The 17,935-nt window shown below is 41.2% G+C and overlaps 1 protein-coding gene across 1 annotated transcript in view; it reads right to left on the bottom strand.

The window, feature by feature from the left end:
• Nucleotides 1-17,935, bottom strand: part of pola1 (polymerase (DNA directed), alpha 1) — a 277,825-nt gene that overhangs the window by 73,911 nt on the left and 185,979 nt on the right. The window contains exon 35 of the mRNA XM_080203919.1: nt 262-378. Coding sequence (XP_080060045.1) covers nt 262-378 — 117 coding nt within the window. The remainder of the gene's footprint in view (nt 1-261; nt 379-17,935) is intronic.

The following is a 17,935-nucleotide window of genomic DNA, read 5'->3' as shown; positions in this document are numbered from 1 at the left end:
TTAGGGATTAGGCCAGATGGATAGCTCAGTTAGAGTTGGCTTAACTAACATTGCACAAATTTCCTCCATGTGTTCTGTAAAATGCTACATTCCAATCATTGAATACAACCATTTTACCAAGACAGGATGTTAATATTGCCAGCCAGTGCATTTAAACCCCGCATTGGTGTTCCTAAAATGTGAAATAGTGATCAAACATTGGCATTAGTCTTGGCAAGAAAAAAGTTAACAGGTCAATAGTATCAATAAAAAAGTTGTTACCTCTTGCTTAAGTGTAGCCTTTGTACAAGACTGGCATACTGGGCCACTCCGAGTGAAAGTCAGCGGGAGGTGACGAATGCGATTCTGGCAAGTTTGCTCTTCACAAACAAGCCATCCCTGAAAATTGAAGGAAAGCATGAATGAGATCAAGTTCTTTTCAAATGTATAATATTCAAATTCTAGTTGATGAATTTCAGGCTTTCTTTTAATGTTTTTGTCTTCATAAGACTAAATCTCCTATGACTGAAAATCTGTCCCCTTATTCATTATGTATTAGTAGCATTTCCAGGATCAACAATTATTCCCTACTCGCAGCTTACAGTGTATAGTATTGGAGGTTGTCACCAGAGTCTCTTGGCCCTTTCATTTTAATTGAAGATCAATTGTACAGACGAAAAAAACTGAAAGGTTAATTAATACACAAAAGAATGCTGCACAAGGCAACGAAATATATTGATAAGGGTAGCACAGTGGATGTGGTTTACATGGACTTCAGTAAGGCCTTTGACAAGGTCCCACATGGAATTAGTCCAAAAGATTAGAGCCCGTGGGATCCAAAACCAGCTGGCAAATTGGATTCAAAATTGGCTTGTTAAGAGGAGGCAAAAGGTGATGGTGGAGGGCTGCTTTTGTGATTCGAAGTCTGTGATCAGAAGTATACCACAGGGATCGCTGCTGGAACCCTTACTGTTTGTTATTCAAATTAACGACTTGGATGTGAATGTAGAAGGTATAAGGAGAGACTGGATAGGCTGGGTTTGTTTTCCCTGGTGCAGAGAAAACTGAAGGGGGATCGGATAGAGATATACAAAATTATGAGACACATAGATGGGGCACATTGCAAGAATCTTTCCCCATGACAGAGATGTCCTGTTGGACTTTAACCTGGTGTTGTGAGACTTCTTACTGTGCTTACCCCAGTCCAACGCCAGCGTCAGAGATGTCTGAGGCCAGAGGGCATAAGTTTACTTAGAAATACAGGTGAGAAGTAAATGATTTAGAGATGATCCAAGGAAAAAGATTTTCACCCAGAAGGTGGTGGAAATATGGAATGTGCTGTCGGGGTAGGGGGTGATATACTTGCAACATTTACGGCACATCTGGATGAGCATTTAAATGGCCAAGGCGTAGTAGGCAATGGTCCAAGTGCTGGTAAAGAGGATTGGTATTTGATAGTTGGCATAGACATGGTGGGCCGAAGGGCCTGTTTCTGTGATGTATGACTCTACAACAATGCTGAATTTGCACTATTTAAAAAAAATGGAACCTGTTCAACTTCAGGATTATCTATGGTAGTTTGACAAACTGATAGGATTCATTTTTGGATGAAACAGTGTTTTGTAGACTTCACATACTGGTATGAATTTCTGATCTACTCAGAAGTTCAGGACCTCCAGAGAAAGACTCTCCAGTTGGATATTTAATTATCTCCTGTTAATGATGCTGAACTAGAGGATACTGCATATCACCCTGATATATGGACACTTGCATATCATTCACATCCCTCACATGTTCTAATGTCATGGTTACATACAATTTAGTTAAGACCTAAAACATACGCTGCATTTACCTGACTCTTAGCTGACTTGTATATCAGTACATAGTCAGGAGCGTGATGGAATGCTCCCCACTTGCCTGGATGGGTGCAGTTCCAACAACACTCAAGAAGCTTGACACCATCCAGGACAAAGCAGCACCACATCTACAAACATCCATTCTCTCCATCACTCAGATGCACCGCAGAAATTCACAAAAGATTCTTAGACAGCACCTTCCAAACCCCACAACCACTTACATCTATAAAGAACAAAGGCAGCAGATACATGGCAACACCACTACCTGCAAGTTCCTGCTCAAGCCACTCACCATCCTGACTTGAAAATATATCGCTGTTCTTTTGCAGTCGCTGGGTCAAAATCCTGGAATTCCTTCCCTAACGGCACTGTGGGTCAACCCACAGCAGATGGACTGCAGTGATTCAAGAAGGCAGCTCACCACCACCGTGGCAAGGGCAACTAGGGATGGGCAATAAATGCTGGCCAACCAACGATGCCCATGTCCCATGACTAAATTAAAAAATACATTAGTCCCATATACAATTTTTCTAGGGGTTTGTGCAGCTTCTTCTGATCCCCTGTCAAACCTCTGCATATTTCAGGTGGAAACAGTTGAGAAATGAGGTCAATGACCGCAATGTTTCCACACAGCTTTTTCGGAAGTTACGGTGGATCCCTGGAAATTCACTTCGGCTTTGAAATTGGATAAGAAAAGCAACTTCCATATTTTAACTATTTCACACGTTCCTGATGAGATTCCCCGGAGTTCATCAAGGAATTCAGTCCCAGCATACTGCGTTTCCAAACCAACGTCCCAGTTTGGTTCTGGCCACGAAAAGCAAAACAAAAAAAGGCTACATAGTCAGACAACAGAAACTGGCAACTTAGATTTTTAATGAAAGAAGAATAAAGCAAAATATTGAGAAAACAAAAAAAAACTTCCAAAACATACATCAGAACCGATGGGATAGAAGCATTATTGCAGTAGAAAACATCAGCTCTCATCCCCCTCCCAGAAAGTGTGGGGGTGGAGGGAAGAAAGAGAAAAAAGGGGGAAGACAGCAAATTAAGGGACAAACAGCCTTTATATTTGACAGGTTTTCACAATGAATGTCAACCAATTTACTGGATTTTGCAGCAGATTTTCCAAATAGACTCAATTGGCCATTTGACTTATTGATCTGCTCATTTCTGTAATCATCAAGCTCTGTCACAAGAACATTGAAAGGATAATAACACAGAACATCATGCTCTTACAGCAGAATTTGTTAAAAGCAAAGAGACTCTAATTTACACAAATTTTATAATAAATGGATTACTCAAGGTTCACATTATATTTTCTGCAAGTGTCCCATATTGTTCAAGTGAACATAAAAGTGCCACGAGTGAACTACACATTTTAACTGAACAGCCGCATATTCCTTTTCTCTCCCCCCTTTCTCTGACATGAAATTAAAATAATTGCCTCTGATTATTCTTCCTTCGAATTAGTCACAAAAGATGAAATTGCAACAGTTAACTTGCCCATGATCTCTGCAACGCTGCCCTACAGCCAGAATGCAGAAAGGAAATTCTGACCTCATTACTTCCCCTTCCTTCTGCTGAACAAACACTCCACCTTTCCAAGGTTTAAGAACATTGGAATTGCTGGATGAAAAAAAGACTAAAGTTCGTCTCCTACCATTTGGCTGGTTGTTTAATACAATGGTGAGGATTGTGACTAGTTGGAGCAATCAAACGCCATCAATTTGTGAACAACAGGCCAGAGGTTATACAAGGAAGCCACTATGGACCCACAGATCCAAAGTCACTGTTTTCCCCATTTTACCACCAATTTTCGTGTTGAAAAGCAATCCCAAAATGCAATTTTTACCCTGAAAGAGACACCTGCCTACTGATAATTAGGAGCGTAAGTTTGCCTTGTGGGGTTGGACTAGTACAAAGTCAGCAGCCATTGATTCTGAACCCAAGTCTCATTCACTGACACTCAGGGCCCTATTTTACCATTGCATCGCGCCACTTTTCAGGTGCGGAAATGTGGTAAAGTCGTGTGTGAGGCCATTAATGCGATCTGCGCCTGCATCCGTGCAGATGGCCACTTTACCAAGACCTGGGAATGGCCACGATCCGATTCGGGCACAACGGCGATTTAAATGCACTTGCACTGAAAAGGACATGCTGAATAAAAGTCTGAATCGGGCGCTCCAGCTGGTGAACAGGCGAATTCAGAGGTTCCAACAGCTCTCTAACTCAGATCTGACACGGGTGCGCTTTTTCAAATTTGTTTCTAACTGCGCACGTGCAGTTCAGAGCTTGCTCATTTTGGGTGCGCTAAGGCCCACCCACAGCATGATTTGGACCCGCAATTTTTTTTTCAGGCTGAGTGCATATGGGGGCACCTGAAAGCAGATTTCCAAGTTGGATCTGAATTGCGCCCAGATTCAGCACTTAGAATGAAAACGGTAAAATCAGGTCCTCAGTGTCAGCGGAAGCGATGGCCCAGTGGTATTATCATTAGACTATTAATCCAGAAACTCAGTTAATATTATGGGAACAAGGTTCAAATCCTGCAATGGCAATGGGAATTTGAATTCAATAAAAATATCCGGAATTAACAATCTACTGACAACCATGAAACCATTGTTGATTGTCGGAAAAACCCATTTGGTTCACTCACGTCCTTTAGGGAAGGAAATCTGCTGTCCTTACTGGTCTGGCCTAACCCTAACGCTGCATGACTCCAGAACCACAGCAATGTAGCTGACACTCAATTATCCTCTGAAATGGCTTAACCAAGAGCAACTAGGGATGTGCAATTGAGTGCTAGCCAGCCAGTGACACCCACGTCCCACAAATAAATAAAAAAAACTATAAGCTGCAGTAGCTGGTCAGAAAAAGAGCATTCCTCTTCCCACAGCACGCTTCCCATCCATCATCTTCTCCTGAACCACATGAAGTTCCAACCTGAAGGGTAGTAAAAATGTGGTTTCCCCCATCAGTGCTTTGAGATCTTTTTACAGGTAACATGAGCATGGCAGGAACAGTAGCACTGACAGGATCTCTCTTGGCCTTTCACTATCATTTTCACTCTACTTTCTCAGAAGACTAAGGAAATATGGCATGTCAGCTGCAACTCTCACCATTTTTTACAATTGTACCATAGAAAGCATTCTTTCTGGTTGTATCACATCTTCGTATGGCTCCTGTTCTACCCAAAACTGCAAGGAACTACAAAAGGTCGTGAATGTAGCCCAGTCTATCACGCAAACCAGCCTCTCATCCACTGACTCTGTCTACACTTCCTGCTGCCTCGGCAAAGCAGCCGGCATAATTACACACCACAGACATTGTCTCTTCCACCTTCTTCCAGTGGGAAAAAGATACAAAAGTCTGAGGTCATGTACCAACCGACTCAAGAACAGCTTCTTCCCTGCTGCTTGTCAGACTTTTGAACGGACTTATCTTTCATTAAGTTGATCTTTCTCTACACCCGAGCTATGACTGCAACATTCTGCACTCTCTCGTTTCCTTCTCTATGAACGGTACTCTTTGTCCATATAGCGCGCAAGAAACAACACTTTTCACTGTATGTTAATACATGTGACAACAATAAATCAAATCAAATCATTTCCAGAGAGAACAGGGAAAGGCCATTCAATCTCCAAGCCTATTCTGTCATTCAGTTAGATTGTTTTTTTGAATGAATTTCAAGACAAGCAAAAATGGTACTAATCTAGCTATTGAAAAAAGGCACTAATGAGGATAATTTTGCATTCACTTGGGTATTTAATTTCCTCTGCACTGGAAACATTAAAAAGACCAGTTATTTATGGAAATTGGAAGGTAGCAGTTACTTTTGCCAGTTTGCAATGAATTATCTTTGGATTTGCATTCAAACACCTACCGTTTAATATTTTGGCAAAAAGGGACTGCTGAAAAATGATACACAAAGAAACTACCTTAGGGCAGAAATGTGATAAAGGAGAATGAAAACAATGCAGTTATCACAGACTGGCAGTATTCTATTATAAAGCATATTGACAGCTTCTATTCATTTCTCTCTACTCAGGTGCCAGAGTAAAGGGAATATACTGCACCTCACAAGCAGTGACAACTTTCATTTCCACAAAGCTTATACAAAAAATACATAAAAACACAAGAAATAGGAGCAGGCCATTTGGCCCCTCGAACATGCTGCACCATTAAATGAAACCCTGGATGAACTGATGCTGACCTCAACCCCACTTGCCTGCCTATTCCCAGTAATCCTCAACTCCTCTATCATTAAAAATCTTTCCACCTCAACCTTGGATACATTCAATGACTAAATTTGTGAAAGGTCTTTGAGATAGAGAATTCTATCTAAAGATAATGATTTGGAGAGAAGCATTCCTCTTACTCTCAGTCTTAAATAGGTGACCTGTTATTCTGAAACTACGCCCCCCCAGATCTAGATCCTCCTATAAGGAAAATATCCTCTCAGCATCTATCCTGAAAAGCCCCCTCAAGATGTGTATGAGTAAAGATCACCTTTCATCCTAAGTTCCAGTGAGAATAAGCCAAACATGCTTAACCTTTCCTCATAAGACAACTTCTTCATCCCAGGAATAAACCCAGTGAATCTTCACTGAACTGCTTCCAATGTGAGCATATCTCTCCTTACAGCTGGAACACCCTCCCAAGCACCACTATAGGTGTACCTACACCACATGGACTGTAGCAGGTCAAGAAGGCAACTCACCACCACCTTCTCAGGGACAATTAGGAATGGGTAATAAATGTGGGCCTAGCCAGCAAGGTCCATAGCCCATGAATGGATTGATAAAGAAATATAAGGTAACCAAAATTGCATACAGTACTCTAGGGGTGGTTCCACCAATCCCTGTATGATTACAGTCCTCGCAAGGCTCCTTTCCTTGTATATGTCATCCTCTTTTTAATAAAGGCCAACAGTTCATTTGCCTTCCTAATGACATGCTAATTTTTTTGGGGTTTTGTATATATGGATATCCAGATCCCGCAGCATTCTGCGGTCTCTCTCCATTTAAGTGTTATTTTGATTTATTATTCTTCCTACCAAAGTGGATATTCTCACATTTCCCACATTATGCTACAGATATTAAATATTTACCCAGACATTCAAGTCTAGAAGTTTATGTTTTATAGGGCTGAACCATGGATACCAGGCATAAGCAAAATGGGAGAGATGCTGAGGTCAGGGTTATAAAGCTAGTATGCAGATGCAGAATGTAATAATGAAAGCTCACTGAATGTTATCCTTTATTATAAAAGGAGCTGAATGCAAAAGTAAGGATGCTATGCTTCAGGTATACAGGCATTATTGAGACTCAAATAATGTGCATAGTTTTAGTCTTATTGAAGGATGTTGATGTATTGAAGGCAGTTCAGAGATTTTACTAGACTGATACCTGGAGTAAGTAAGTTGTCATATGAAGACTATTGGAAAAGGATGGGCTCTGGAGTTTAGAAGAGTGAGGAATGACTTGGCTGAAGTATATAGGATCCTGAAAGGTAATGACAAGGTGACCATTCTAAGGATGTTTCTTCTTGTGGGAGAGTCCAGAACCGAGGGGAACTGTTTTAAAATGAGGGATCACCCTTTTAGGACAGATAAGATAATCTTTTTACTCTTCGTGCAAGTTTGGAGCTCTCTGCCTCATAAAGAGGCGAAAGTGGGGTCACTGGTTCTTTCTAAGGTAGATAGGATTTGTATCGGGCAAGGAAGTCAAAGGTTATCGGGATTAGATGGGGAATGTGGAACTCAACACAAACAGATCGGTCATAATTTTATTAAATGGTGGAGCAGGCTCGAGGGGCTGACTGGCCCAGTTCTGCTCCTAGTTTGTACGGTTGAAAGGTACAATTGCAGTAAATGCCTTTCAGAAGTCTTTGAGAGTATGAAGAGTAGAAGAAGAGGTTTATAGACTAGACCCCAGAGGATATGAAAGAACAGCCACTGATGGTTAAAGGAAAGGGAGGGAGAAGCTTAAAAAAAAACAAGGAACCTCGGTTCTCATCAGCAACAGGTGCATGTAAGCCCCTGTGCTGGAGAGGATCTTTGAGCAAGATGGAGGGATTTGAAAGCAAAAAATGAGGATCTTCAGTCCATTCAGTGGAACTTGACAAAGTAATGGAAGAGGACAACTTTGCGCAAATAGCAAAGCATGCCATGATATTGTGAATGGTAAGGTTAAGGATAGAGCAGTGGCTACAGAGAACAGAGACATAAATGATACATGGTTTGAAAGGATGTCAGGGCGGCATCAGAACACAGAAGGGCCACTGAGTTGTAAGGAAACAAACAGTTGGAGGGGGAATTTGAGAACATTGGGGTGAGCCTTATCAACAGAGTGAGAGAATAGTGTACACATTTTTCTATTCCACTGGAACAAGTTTGCACTTTTTTGAAGCCACTGAATCTCGCGGTGATGTAGTTATTCAGGTATGGTTACCTTGGCCAAGTGGCTTTATCTACATACAGAGAATCAATACACTATGCAAATTCAGAAGGTCTGAAACACTCAAGCCCAATTTCTTTGCGGTAGTAAACACTGAATCGGGATCAGGCGTGAAAAATCAGGCTGATCAGTCCCTCTCCCCTCCCCCAACAGTTGTCGAGAGGTCAATTATGAATTTTGTGAATAGGCTGCCTCAATGTAGGCAGGAATCTTCCAGGTGCACATAGCTTTGCACCACCTTGACAACTTCTCCTCCCAAGCTTCCCAAATCATGTTTAATTTGTGGCACTTAAAACCTTTGATGTTAAACCACCATAGAAACCAAATTCAAGAGATTTCAAAGAAAACAGCATTCTCCATTTATTCACAGCTGTTACAGGCACCATGTCCATTCAATTGACAAAACTGGTAAGGTTAATTTGTATGGACATCCTACTAGTTATAACAACATTAAAGAGACTACAGTTTTTTATCACCTCTGTAATTAACATTTACAAGAGTATGTTTATACATACTATCTGTTAATCTCTCTTTACAAACTGCAACAATAGGTGTAACTGCTACTCATGAAAATTAAACATGCACGTCAATGTGTGGGGAGCTATTTTGAACAGTTAATAATAGAACAGTATATCTTTTTTGTTTTCCTTTGATAATTAGGTCTCCAGTGCAGATTAATTTCAATATCACAATTCTAAGGAAATATTTTTTCTAATTGAATTCAACATATGTGCTGTGTAGTAACAACAGCTAGATAATATTGTCACATACATAACTGCAATTAGTTTTGCTCTCATTTACTGTTTGATTTTGCTTTAGAATTGCTACACTATTTCAGGAAATATAATTTCTTATCTAAATGTATGATTTTGGGAACGAATATATTTACTGACCTATTTTACTCTAAATTCTATCTATACAAACACTGCTATCATATTCAACAAGACCAGCAGTACGATATGAACCCAAGGCCTTCTGACTCAGAGGCAGGAGCACAACCAGCTAAGCCACTCAGATCGAACAGGTCGATGTGATGTGTCGAGTGCGTGGGTGAAGAAAGTTAGCATGCTTCTTGCTTTTGCGTGCTAATTTGCTTCTCATTTTCAGCCTACACTGCTGGTTGGCAGCAATGCAAAAAAAAGCAGCCAAACATGAAAGCCTCTCCAAAAATTGGGCCCCTCACAGCCTCAAACTGAAGCTTCAGAGAAACTCAAAGGAGTGTTGGCCCGCTGGCGTGCAGGCCCACCAGCATGTGGACACACCCTGGCATTCAGGAACCAACCTCCCAGATACAGGTGAATAGCTCCACTGACTTGTGGACACCTGGAGGAAGATGAAAGGCTAAAGGGGTAAAAACCATGACAAAAGAGTGGCGCTTGTCCAAATATGTTATCTTTCTGGCTACTCCGGCAATCAAACCAACGTCAAACATAGTGCTTTGTATTCCTCTGGACACAACTTAGAGAGGCTGGAGGGGGATCCTGATGTTTGGGCAACCCAGAGTCTCCAAAATTTTGCCCAGGCTTAACTCTATGGAGAGGATATTTGAGTTTCACTGCAGAGCATTAACACAACAGGGGAGACAGCAGTCCTGATTGATCAGCCCAAGAAACAGATGCTTCAGGGAGATGCTGTCTCTGACTATGGGGGTGACTATCCTGTCTACTGGTCAGCCACCGCCCACCACGGGTTGGGCAGCTGCTGCCCAGGAAGGTGCTGACCTGCCTCAATCCACTCATTTCAATTAGTGTTTGGAGTTTACTGTCTCTGCTCAACAAATGGACAGAATCCTTCTCAAAAGTCAAACAAATTAAACAAATGTCAACTCTTCAATCCACAAGTTGGAATCATCCCACCTGCGTGGGATAGACAAATACCTTGCAGCTAGTCAATAACCTGATAGACAGCTGTCATCAACATGGAGCTTGATGGTCTGAACACTGACACAGCTTCCCAAAGTGAGACCAGGCTTGCCAAGAGCCTGTCACCAAAAGGATAAGACTGCACGAATATCTGGCAGAAGAGTTCAGAGGAAATACCTGAGCAAGGTGCAGACTTCTCTTTAGAAAGTTTTTCCTCTCAATAATATAACCCATTCCACAAATGATTCAGAACATGTTCTCTCCATCCATCTCCCCATTCAAACATGGCCAGCTAATATCATGAGTACCTATGCTCCAATACAATGTTCCACCACAGAGGCAAATATAATTTATTTGACTACAAAGAAATCAAGTCGGGCCAGAGAAAGCTGAAGTGTCTTTAGACAAACACAACAGCTTGCATTTATAAAATGTCCCAAGGTGTTTCACAGAAATGTTAACATATAGCCACACACTTTCCAATTATCTGTGTCAGATTCAGCATTACCGTTCACAAGACTGATACCATGAACCTCCTGGCCACTCTTTAAAGTTGCAAAGTAAGTAAATTTCATAAAATCCCTACAGTGCAGAAGGAGGCCGTTCGGCCCTTCAAGTCTACACCGGCCACAATCTCACCCAGGCCCTATTCCCATTACCCTATGCAGTCACCCTACCTAGTCCCTTTGACACAAAGGGGCAATTCATCATGGCCAATCCACCTAACCCACACATCTTTGGATTTGGGAGGAAACTGGAGTACCCAGGGGAACTCCATGCAGACATGGGAAGAATATGCAAGCTCCACATAGACAGTGACCCAAGCCAGGAATCAAACCCGGATCCCTGGCACTGTTGAGACAGCAGTGCTAACCATTGTGCCACCATGTTGCCACATGCCACTTCTTGTGCCAGCACAGAGAGAACTTACAGACATGAAAAAACAATATTAAGAATGGATGCCTTTTGTAAAAAGTTAAATTTGGAATAAAAAAATGACATTCTTTTAGAAAGTGAAACCAGATTGCATAACCAAAACCATGCTCAAGAATTATACAACAGCTTCATTTCTTTGACTTAATTGTGATGAAATGAGGGAACTTCTGCATTTTATCTTACACAACTCTAAAATAATTTTCCTTAAGTTCAAAAACATGGAGGAGAATTACACAGGAACTAGATCAGGAAGCTTGTTTTGGAAATCAATCTGCATACACTGCAGGTACTAATTAAACAAGCAAAGAGGGCACTGAATGGAGTACATACCTCTGCCACGCTGTGTTAACTCAACATTATTATCAATTATGCAGCTCTTTCTTAAGGTTCTACCTTGACTGGTTGATGCTCTGTAACTACAAAGCTGCAAAAAAGCTTTTTATTAAGAGCTTCCATCTCTCAGAGCAGAAGCGTTTGAATAAGTACATATATGGACGGGAAAGGATTAGAGGGATATGCGCCAAACACGGGCAGTTGGGACTAGGTGGGAGGGCACCATGGTCAGCATCGACTGGTTGGGCAGAAGGGCCTGTTTCCATGCTGTATTGCCAACCTGTTTCAAATTGTACCACAATATCCGACGTATTCTGAAAAAAAAAGGTCAATTAGTCCCATCTCCCAATGTTAACAGATCCTTCAAAAAATTCCACGATCCAATTCCACACCTTTGCTAAACATGAATCTGTTCTTTCTTGGGCCGTTCCTTTACTGTGTAAATAGTTTTGTTGAAACACGTCCATTAGTTTTTGAGATATACTGTGAACAGACTAATAGGAGAGAGAAAACATTACCATAGATGACAGTGACAGTTGACGTTTGAAGCCTCAAAAAATCCCTCTAAAAACAGGGGTCGTCTTGCATGATGAATATAAAGGTGAACTACCGGAGTGGGTGTTTGTTATTTTTGTCATTCATCACATGGGGGACAACTTTGCATGGGCAACCTAAACTCTTCACAAGATAGCCAGTATTGCCTGCTTGATCCCTTGCACCCAGTTATACAGTACTGGTAAGTAAAATATTATTTTTGTGGCTGAGAAAAATGGGATCATCTTATGTGCTGAGTCACCTTATTCTCACTGATCTCTGGTGAATCCAACCATTTTCATAGGCAAAGATTTTAAAAATTCATTTTACGGGATGTGGGTGTTGCTGGCTAGGCCAGCATTTATTGCCCATCCCTAATTGCCCACAGGAGGATGATAGTGAGCTCCCTTCTTGAACTGCCACAGTACATGTGCCACGTAGTGTAGGTACACCCCAGTGCTGTCACTGAGGAAATTCCAGGATTTTGACCTAGCGATAGTGAAGAAACAGCAATATATTTCAAGTTGGGATGGTGAGTGATTTGGAGGAGAACCTCTGGTGGCAGTGTTCCCAGGTATCTGCTGTCCTTGTCCCTCTAAATCGTGGTGGTTGTGTGTTTGGAAGGTAATTAAATACTGCCAAGTAATAGCAAGTGAGAGAGATTGAGACAAGGTAGAAATTCTCTATTACAACAACCCATGAGGAATAATTAAGGAAGTCAAACTTAATATTTTAGTTCTAGTTATACATCTTCACTGCACATGGATTGGAAATTTAATCTGGATTATGAAGTTCAGCCAATGTGCACTTCATCCAAATGTCTTATTGCACATTACAGTATAGAAGTACTTCCTTTTAAAGTATTTCAAGTTCCTGTAGGCTAATTCTACGCTTTTAACTATAGTGTGCTTAGTACTCAGTAGCTAATTTTACCAGTTGGTTAAAAAATTTGGTCTGAAAAGATAGTTTTGTATTTCCTTAATTGCTTCCTAATTTCTGCCTTCTAAAAGAGACAGGAATACAAGGGCATCCTATGATGTCTACATGGACTTTACTAAGGCCTTTGACAAGGTATCACATGGTAGGTTGTCGAATAAGGTTAAATCTCATGGGATCCAGGGTGAGGTAGCTAAATGGATACAAAATTGGCTTGATGACAAAAGACAGAGGGTGGTAGTAGATGGTTGTTTTTCAAACTGGAGGCCTGTGACCAGCAGTGTGCCTCAGGGATCGGTGCGAGGTCCACTGTTATTTGTCCTTTATGTTAATGATTTGGATGAGAATTTAGTAGGCATGGTTCGTAAGTTTGCAGGTAGCATCAAGATTGGTGGCACAATGGACAGTGAAGAAGGTTATCTAAGATTGCAACTGGATCTACATCAATTGGGCCAGTGGGCTGACGAATGGCAGATGGAGTTTAATTTAGAAAAATGCGAGGTGATGCATTTTGGTTGAGCGAACCAGGGTAGGACTTATTTAGTCAATGGTAGGGCATAGGGGAGAGCTATAGAACAAAGAGATCTAGGGGTACAGGTTCATAGCTCCTCGAAAGTGGAGTCACAGGTGGATAGAGTGATGAAGAAGGCATTCAGCATGCTTGGTTTCATTGGTCAGAACACTGAAATCAAGAGTTGGGATATCTTATTGGTAAGGCCACATTTGGAATACTGTATACTGTGCTGGTCACCCTATTATAGAAAAGGATATTATTAAACTAGAAAAAGAGTACAGAAAAGATTTACTAGGATGCTACCGAGACCTGACGGTTTGAGTTATAAGGAGAGGCTGGATAGACTGGGACTTTTTCTCTGGAGCGTTTGAGACTTAGGGGTGATCTTATAGACGTCTATAAAATAATGAGGGACATAGATCAGCTAGTCAATATCTTTTCCCAAGGGCAGGGGAGTCTAAAACTAGAGGGCATAGGTTTAAGCCGCACACGTGAAAACTACAAGACCACACGTTAGATCTTTACAAGGGGAGAGATGTAAAAGGATCCAGTGGGGCAATTGTTTCACAGAGGGTGGTGAGTGTCTGGAAAAAGTTGCCGAAGGTAGTAGTAGGGGTGGGTATAATTCTGTCTTTTAAAAAGTGTTTAGACAGTTATGTGGATAAGATGGGTATAAAGGGATATGGGCCAAACATGGGCAATTGGGGCTAGCTTCAGGGTTAATAAAAAGGGGTGGCATGGCCAAGTTGGGCTGAAGGGTCTGTTTCCATGCTGTAAACCTCTATCACTCTATATGATCTTCCTTTGTAGACAGCATAGCTAGTGAGTAATTGTTAATCCTAGGCATACTACCTTGCATACTGCATGTATATACACTGCACACAATACTTGCTCAAGTGAATGGGAAACACTTTTTTGCTGTGATGAAGGTTTTGGGAGAAGGACATGGTTGAAATAACAACATATTTTGGAACGAATGATATGAAAATCAAAAATTAAAAATTTTCACAACATAATTTTTGTTGTGCAGCATTGCATACATGGTCAAGAATGCTGTAATTTGCTACATTCAGATTTAAGCTGCATTCTGACCTGTCTTTTCAGTTCACTGAAACCATTTGACTTGTTTACAAATAGACGACAACCAGTGATTACACACTAATTTTACTTTTATCCTCTTCGGTGCCTGGAGTTTTCAAAGACTTTCATTAAAATGAATAAAGGTAAGCCAAAATTAAGCATGCAAAAATCAACCTCTGCCATTAATCATCAAAACTTTAAAATGGGATCTCCTGTTACGAGAAGGTAGATTTCATTACCCTGCAGCTAATGTCAGCAGGCATATCAACCACAATGAGTGACATCCATCAAGTAGTATAAGTGAAAATCATTCTCCTTAAATGCCACTACATCCAAGAAAAAAGTAATCTTCAATATCAGATAATGCCACACTGTACAACAGTACAAGACAATTTTTGAGTCAAAGTCAATGATATTAATAGCATGTTGATCATATTATTAAAAGGTTATGATTATACAGGTGGAGGGCACTAAGTACCTTGAGCACATATAAAGAGAGACTTCCTAACCAACTGGGTGTTGGTTAGGAAGGAGGCAGACATTCATAATGTTACATTTTGTAAATAAATCAGTCAACTTAAGTAAAGATTGGTATCAGGTTTCCTACTTCGCCAACTGCCTTTAGAATGAATTAATCCTCTAGCAAAGAATGGTTGCCTAAAAGACAGAGATTGGAAACTTTGAAAACCTTTTTTTAGGTAGAAGATTGTATTTTTGTGAATAACGACTGAAACTATCAGGGTATGATTACCCACTGAAGTTCCCTAAATCCAAGCCTTATGGCCAGTGGAAAAATGAAGTGAATCTGTGGGCATGGGTTATCTCCCTTCTAAAAAGAAAAAAGGTATAGTCTTGGCTACTTAAAGAAATATCAGAAACCAAGCATTTTATGAGCTGAGTGCCCATTAGTTGGATATGGATGACTTTTTGGATCTTGTATTAAGCTTCACAGGTGAAAATTACAAGACCACATGTTAGATCTCTAAAAGGCATAGATCTTAAAAGAGAGATGATTGTTCCGTAGAGGAATATATCATGGACTTTAAAACAGACAGCATAAAAGACTGTACAAATTCAATTTGGAAGATTTTTACTCAGTGTGTGTATTTAATTTGCTGGGTTGTGCTGAAGTGTCATGAATGGATAGACTTTTGGTCTTATCCAATGTTTGGTTCTCAGAAAATGAAATCCAGTAGCACTGATGGAGCAAACAGGACATTCCAGAGTATCAGTAAGGATTGAGAATTCAATGATTATACAGACTGTTTACATACAGGACTCTGGCACCAGTACAACAGAAGAGTGACAGGAACGAGGATGGAGGCATTTTTAGCAGATCTGACTACTACAGCATTGGAATAGCAATCATAGATGCATGAGCCCCAGCAATGCCAGGAGAACAGTTAACAAATACTTCAAGTGTAACTGAAAAAATCTTCATACAAGGAAAACAGCAAGGTTTTTGAAGTGACTTATAACACAGAGAATTTGCATGTTGAAGATTATGATTTGATTTGATTTATTATTGTCACATGTATTAACATACAGTAAAAAGTATTGTTTCTTGTGCGCTGTACAGACAAAACATACCATTCACAGAGAAGGAAACGAGAGAGTGCAAAATGTAGTGTTACAGTCATAGCTAGGATGTAGAGAAAGATTAACTTCATGCAAGGGAAGTCTATTCAAATGTCTGACAGCAGCAAGGACGAAGCTGTTCTTGAGTCGGTTGGTACATGACCTCAGACTTTTGCATCTCTTTCCCAAAGGAAGAAGGCGGAAGAGAGAATGTCCAGGGTGCATGGGGACCTTAATTATGCTGGCTGCTTTGCCTAGGCAGTGGGATGTGTAGACAAAGTCAATGGATGAGATACTGGTTTGCGTGATGGATTGGGCTACATTCATGACGTTTTGTAGTTCCTTGCGGTCTTGGGCAGAGCAGGAGACAAAACAAGCTGTGGTACAACCAGAAAGAATGCTTTCTATGGTGCATTTGTAAAGGTTGGTGAGAGCCGTAGCTGACATGCCAAACTTCCTTAGTCTTCTGAGAAAGTAGAGGCGTTGGTGGGCTTTCTTAACTATAGTGCCAGCATGGAGGGACCAGGACAGGTTACTGGTGATCTGGACACCTAAAAGCTTGAAGTTTTTGACCCTTTCTACTTTGTCCCCATTGATGTAGACAGGAGCATGTTCTCCTTTACACTTCCTAAAGTTGATGACAATCGCCTTCGTTTTGTTGACATTGAGGGAGAGATTATTGTTGCCTTCGTCAGCAAATTTGAAAATCGAATTGGAGGGGAATTTCATAGATGTGTAACGAATATAGTGGAGGGCTGAGAACACAGCCCCGTGGGGCACAGTGTTGAGGATGATCGGGGAGGAATCGTTCAGGATCCAGTCGCACAGGGAGATGCCGAAACCCAGGCCACAGAGTTTGGAGGTGAGTTTCGTGGGAATAATAATGTTGAAGGCTGAGTTATAGTCAATAAATAGGAGTCTGACATTGGTGTCCTTGTTATCTAGGTGTTCCAGGGTTGAGTGCAAGACCAAGGAGATGGTGTCTGCTGTGGACCTGTTGTGGCTGTAGACAAACTAGTGGATCCAGGCAGTCCAGGAGGCTGGAACTGATTCATGTCATGACTAACCTTTCAAAGCACTTCACAATGATGGATGTCAGAGCCACCGACCGAGTCATTAAGGCAGCTGCTTGATTTTTCTTAGGTACTGATTGTTGGTGGTCTTCTTGAAACAGAGAGGGACCTCAAACTACTGTTAAGAGATGTTGAATATGTTTGTGAATACTCCCACCAGCTGATCAGTACAGGATCTGAGCGCTTGTCCGGGTACCCCATCCGCTCCAGTTGCTTTCCGTGGGTTGACCTTCAAGAAGGCTGCTCTGATATCTGCAATGGTGACCCCAGATCTGGGGCTTCCAGGGTGGAGGGCATGCTCTTGCTGACCTCTTGCTCAAAACGGGTGTAAAATGCATTGAGCTCATCAGGGAGGCGTGCACTGGAACCCACAATTTTACATGCCTTCATCTTGCAGACCTTGCCATAGTCGGCAGGGGTTGTGTGGCTGGCCTGGAACTCTAGCTGGGTCTGGTACTATCTTATGGCATCTTTGATGGATCTTCCTAGATCGTATCTGGCTTTGTATAGGTCAGTGTCTTCTGACTTGAATGCTTCAGACCTGGATTTCAGCAAGCAGTGGATATCCCTGTTCATCCATGGTTTCCAGTCAGGGAACACACAGATTTGCTTCTTTGGCACAGTGTTCTACACACTTACTAATGAAGTCAGTTACTGTCATAACGTAATTGTTCAAGCTGGTCGCAAGTTTGAAATACTGACCACTGATTATGATAATGATCAGGGAATTGTCACAAGAAGCTTTAGAGTAGTAATGAGTGTATTCATCACAAATTCATTCAATTATGCCATG

This window comes from Carcharhinus amblyrhynchos, chromosome 15 (assembly GCF_965287045.1).
Source record: "Carcharhinus amblyrhynchos chromosome 15, sCarAmb.v2.hapA, whole genome shotgun sequence".
Classification (NCBI taxonomy): Eukaryota; Metazoa; Chordata; class Chondrichthyes; order Carcharhiniformes; family Carcharhinidae; genus Carcharhinus; species Carcharhinus amblyrhynchos.
This window is presented reverse-complemented; position numbering and strand designations above follow the sequence as displayed.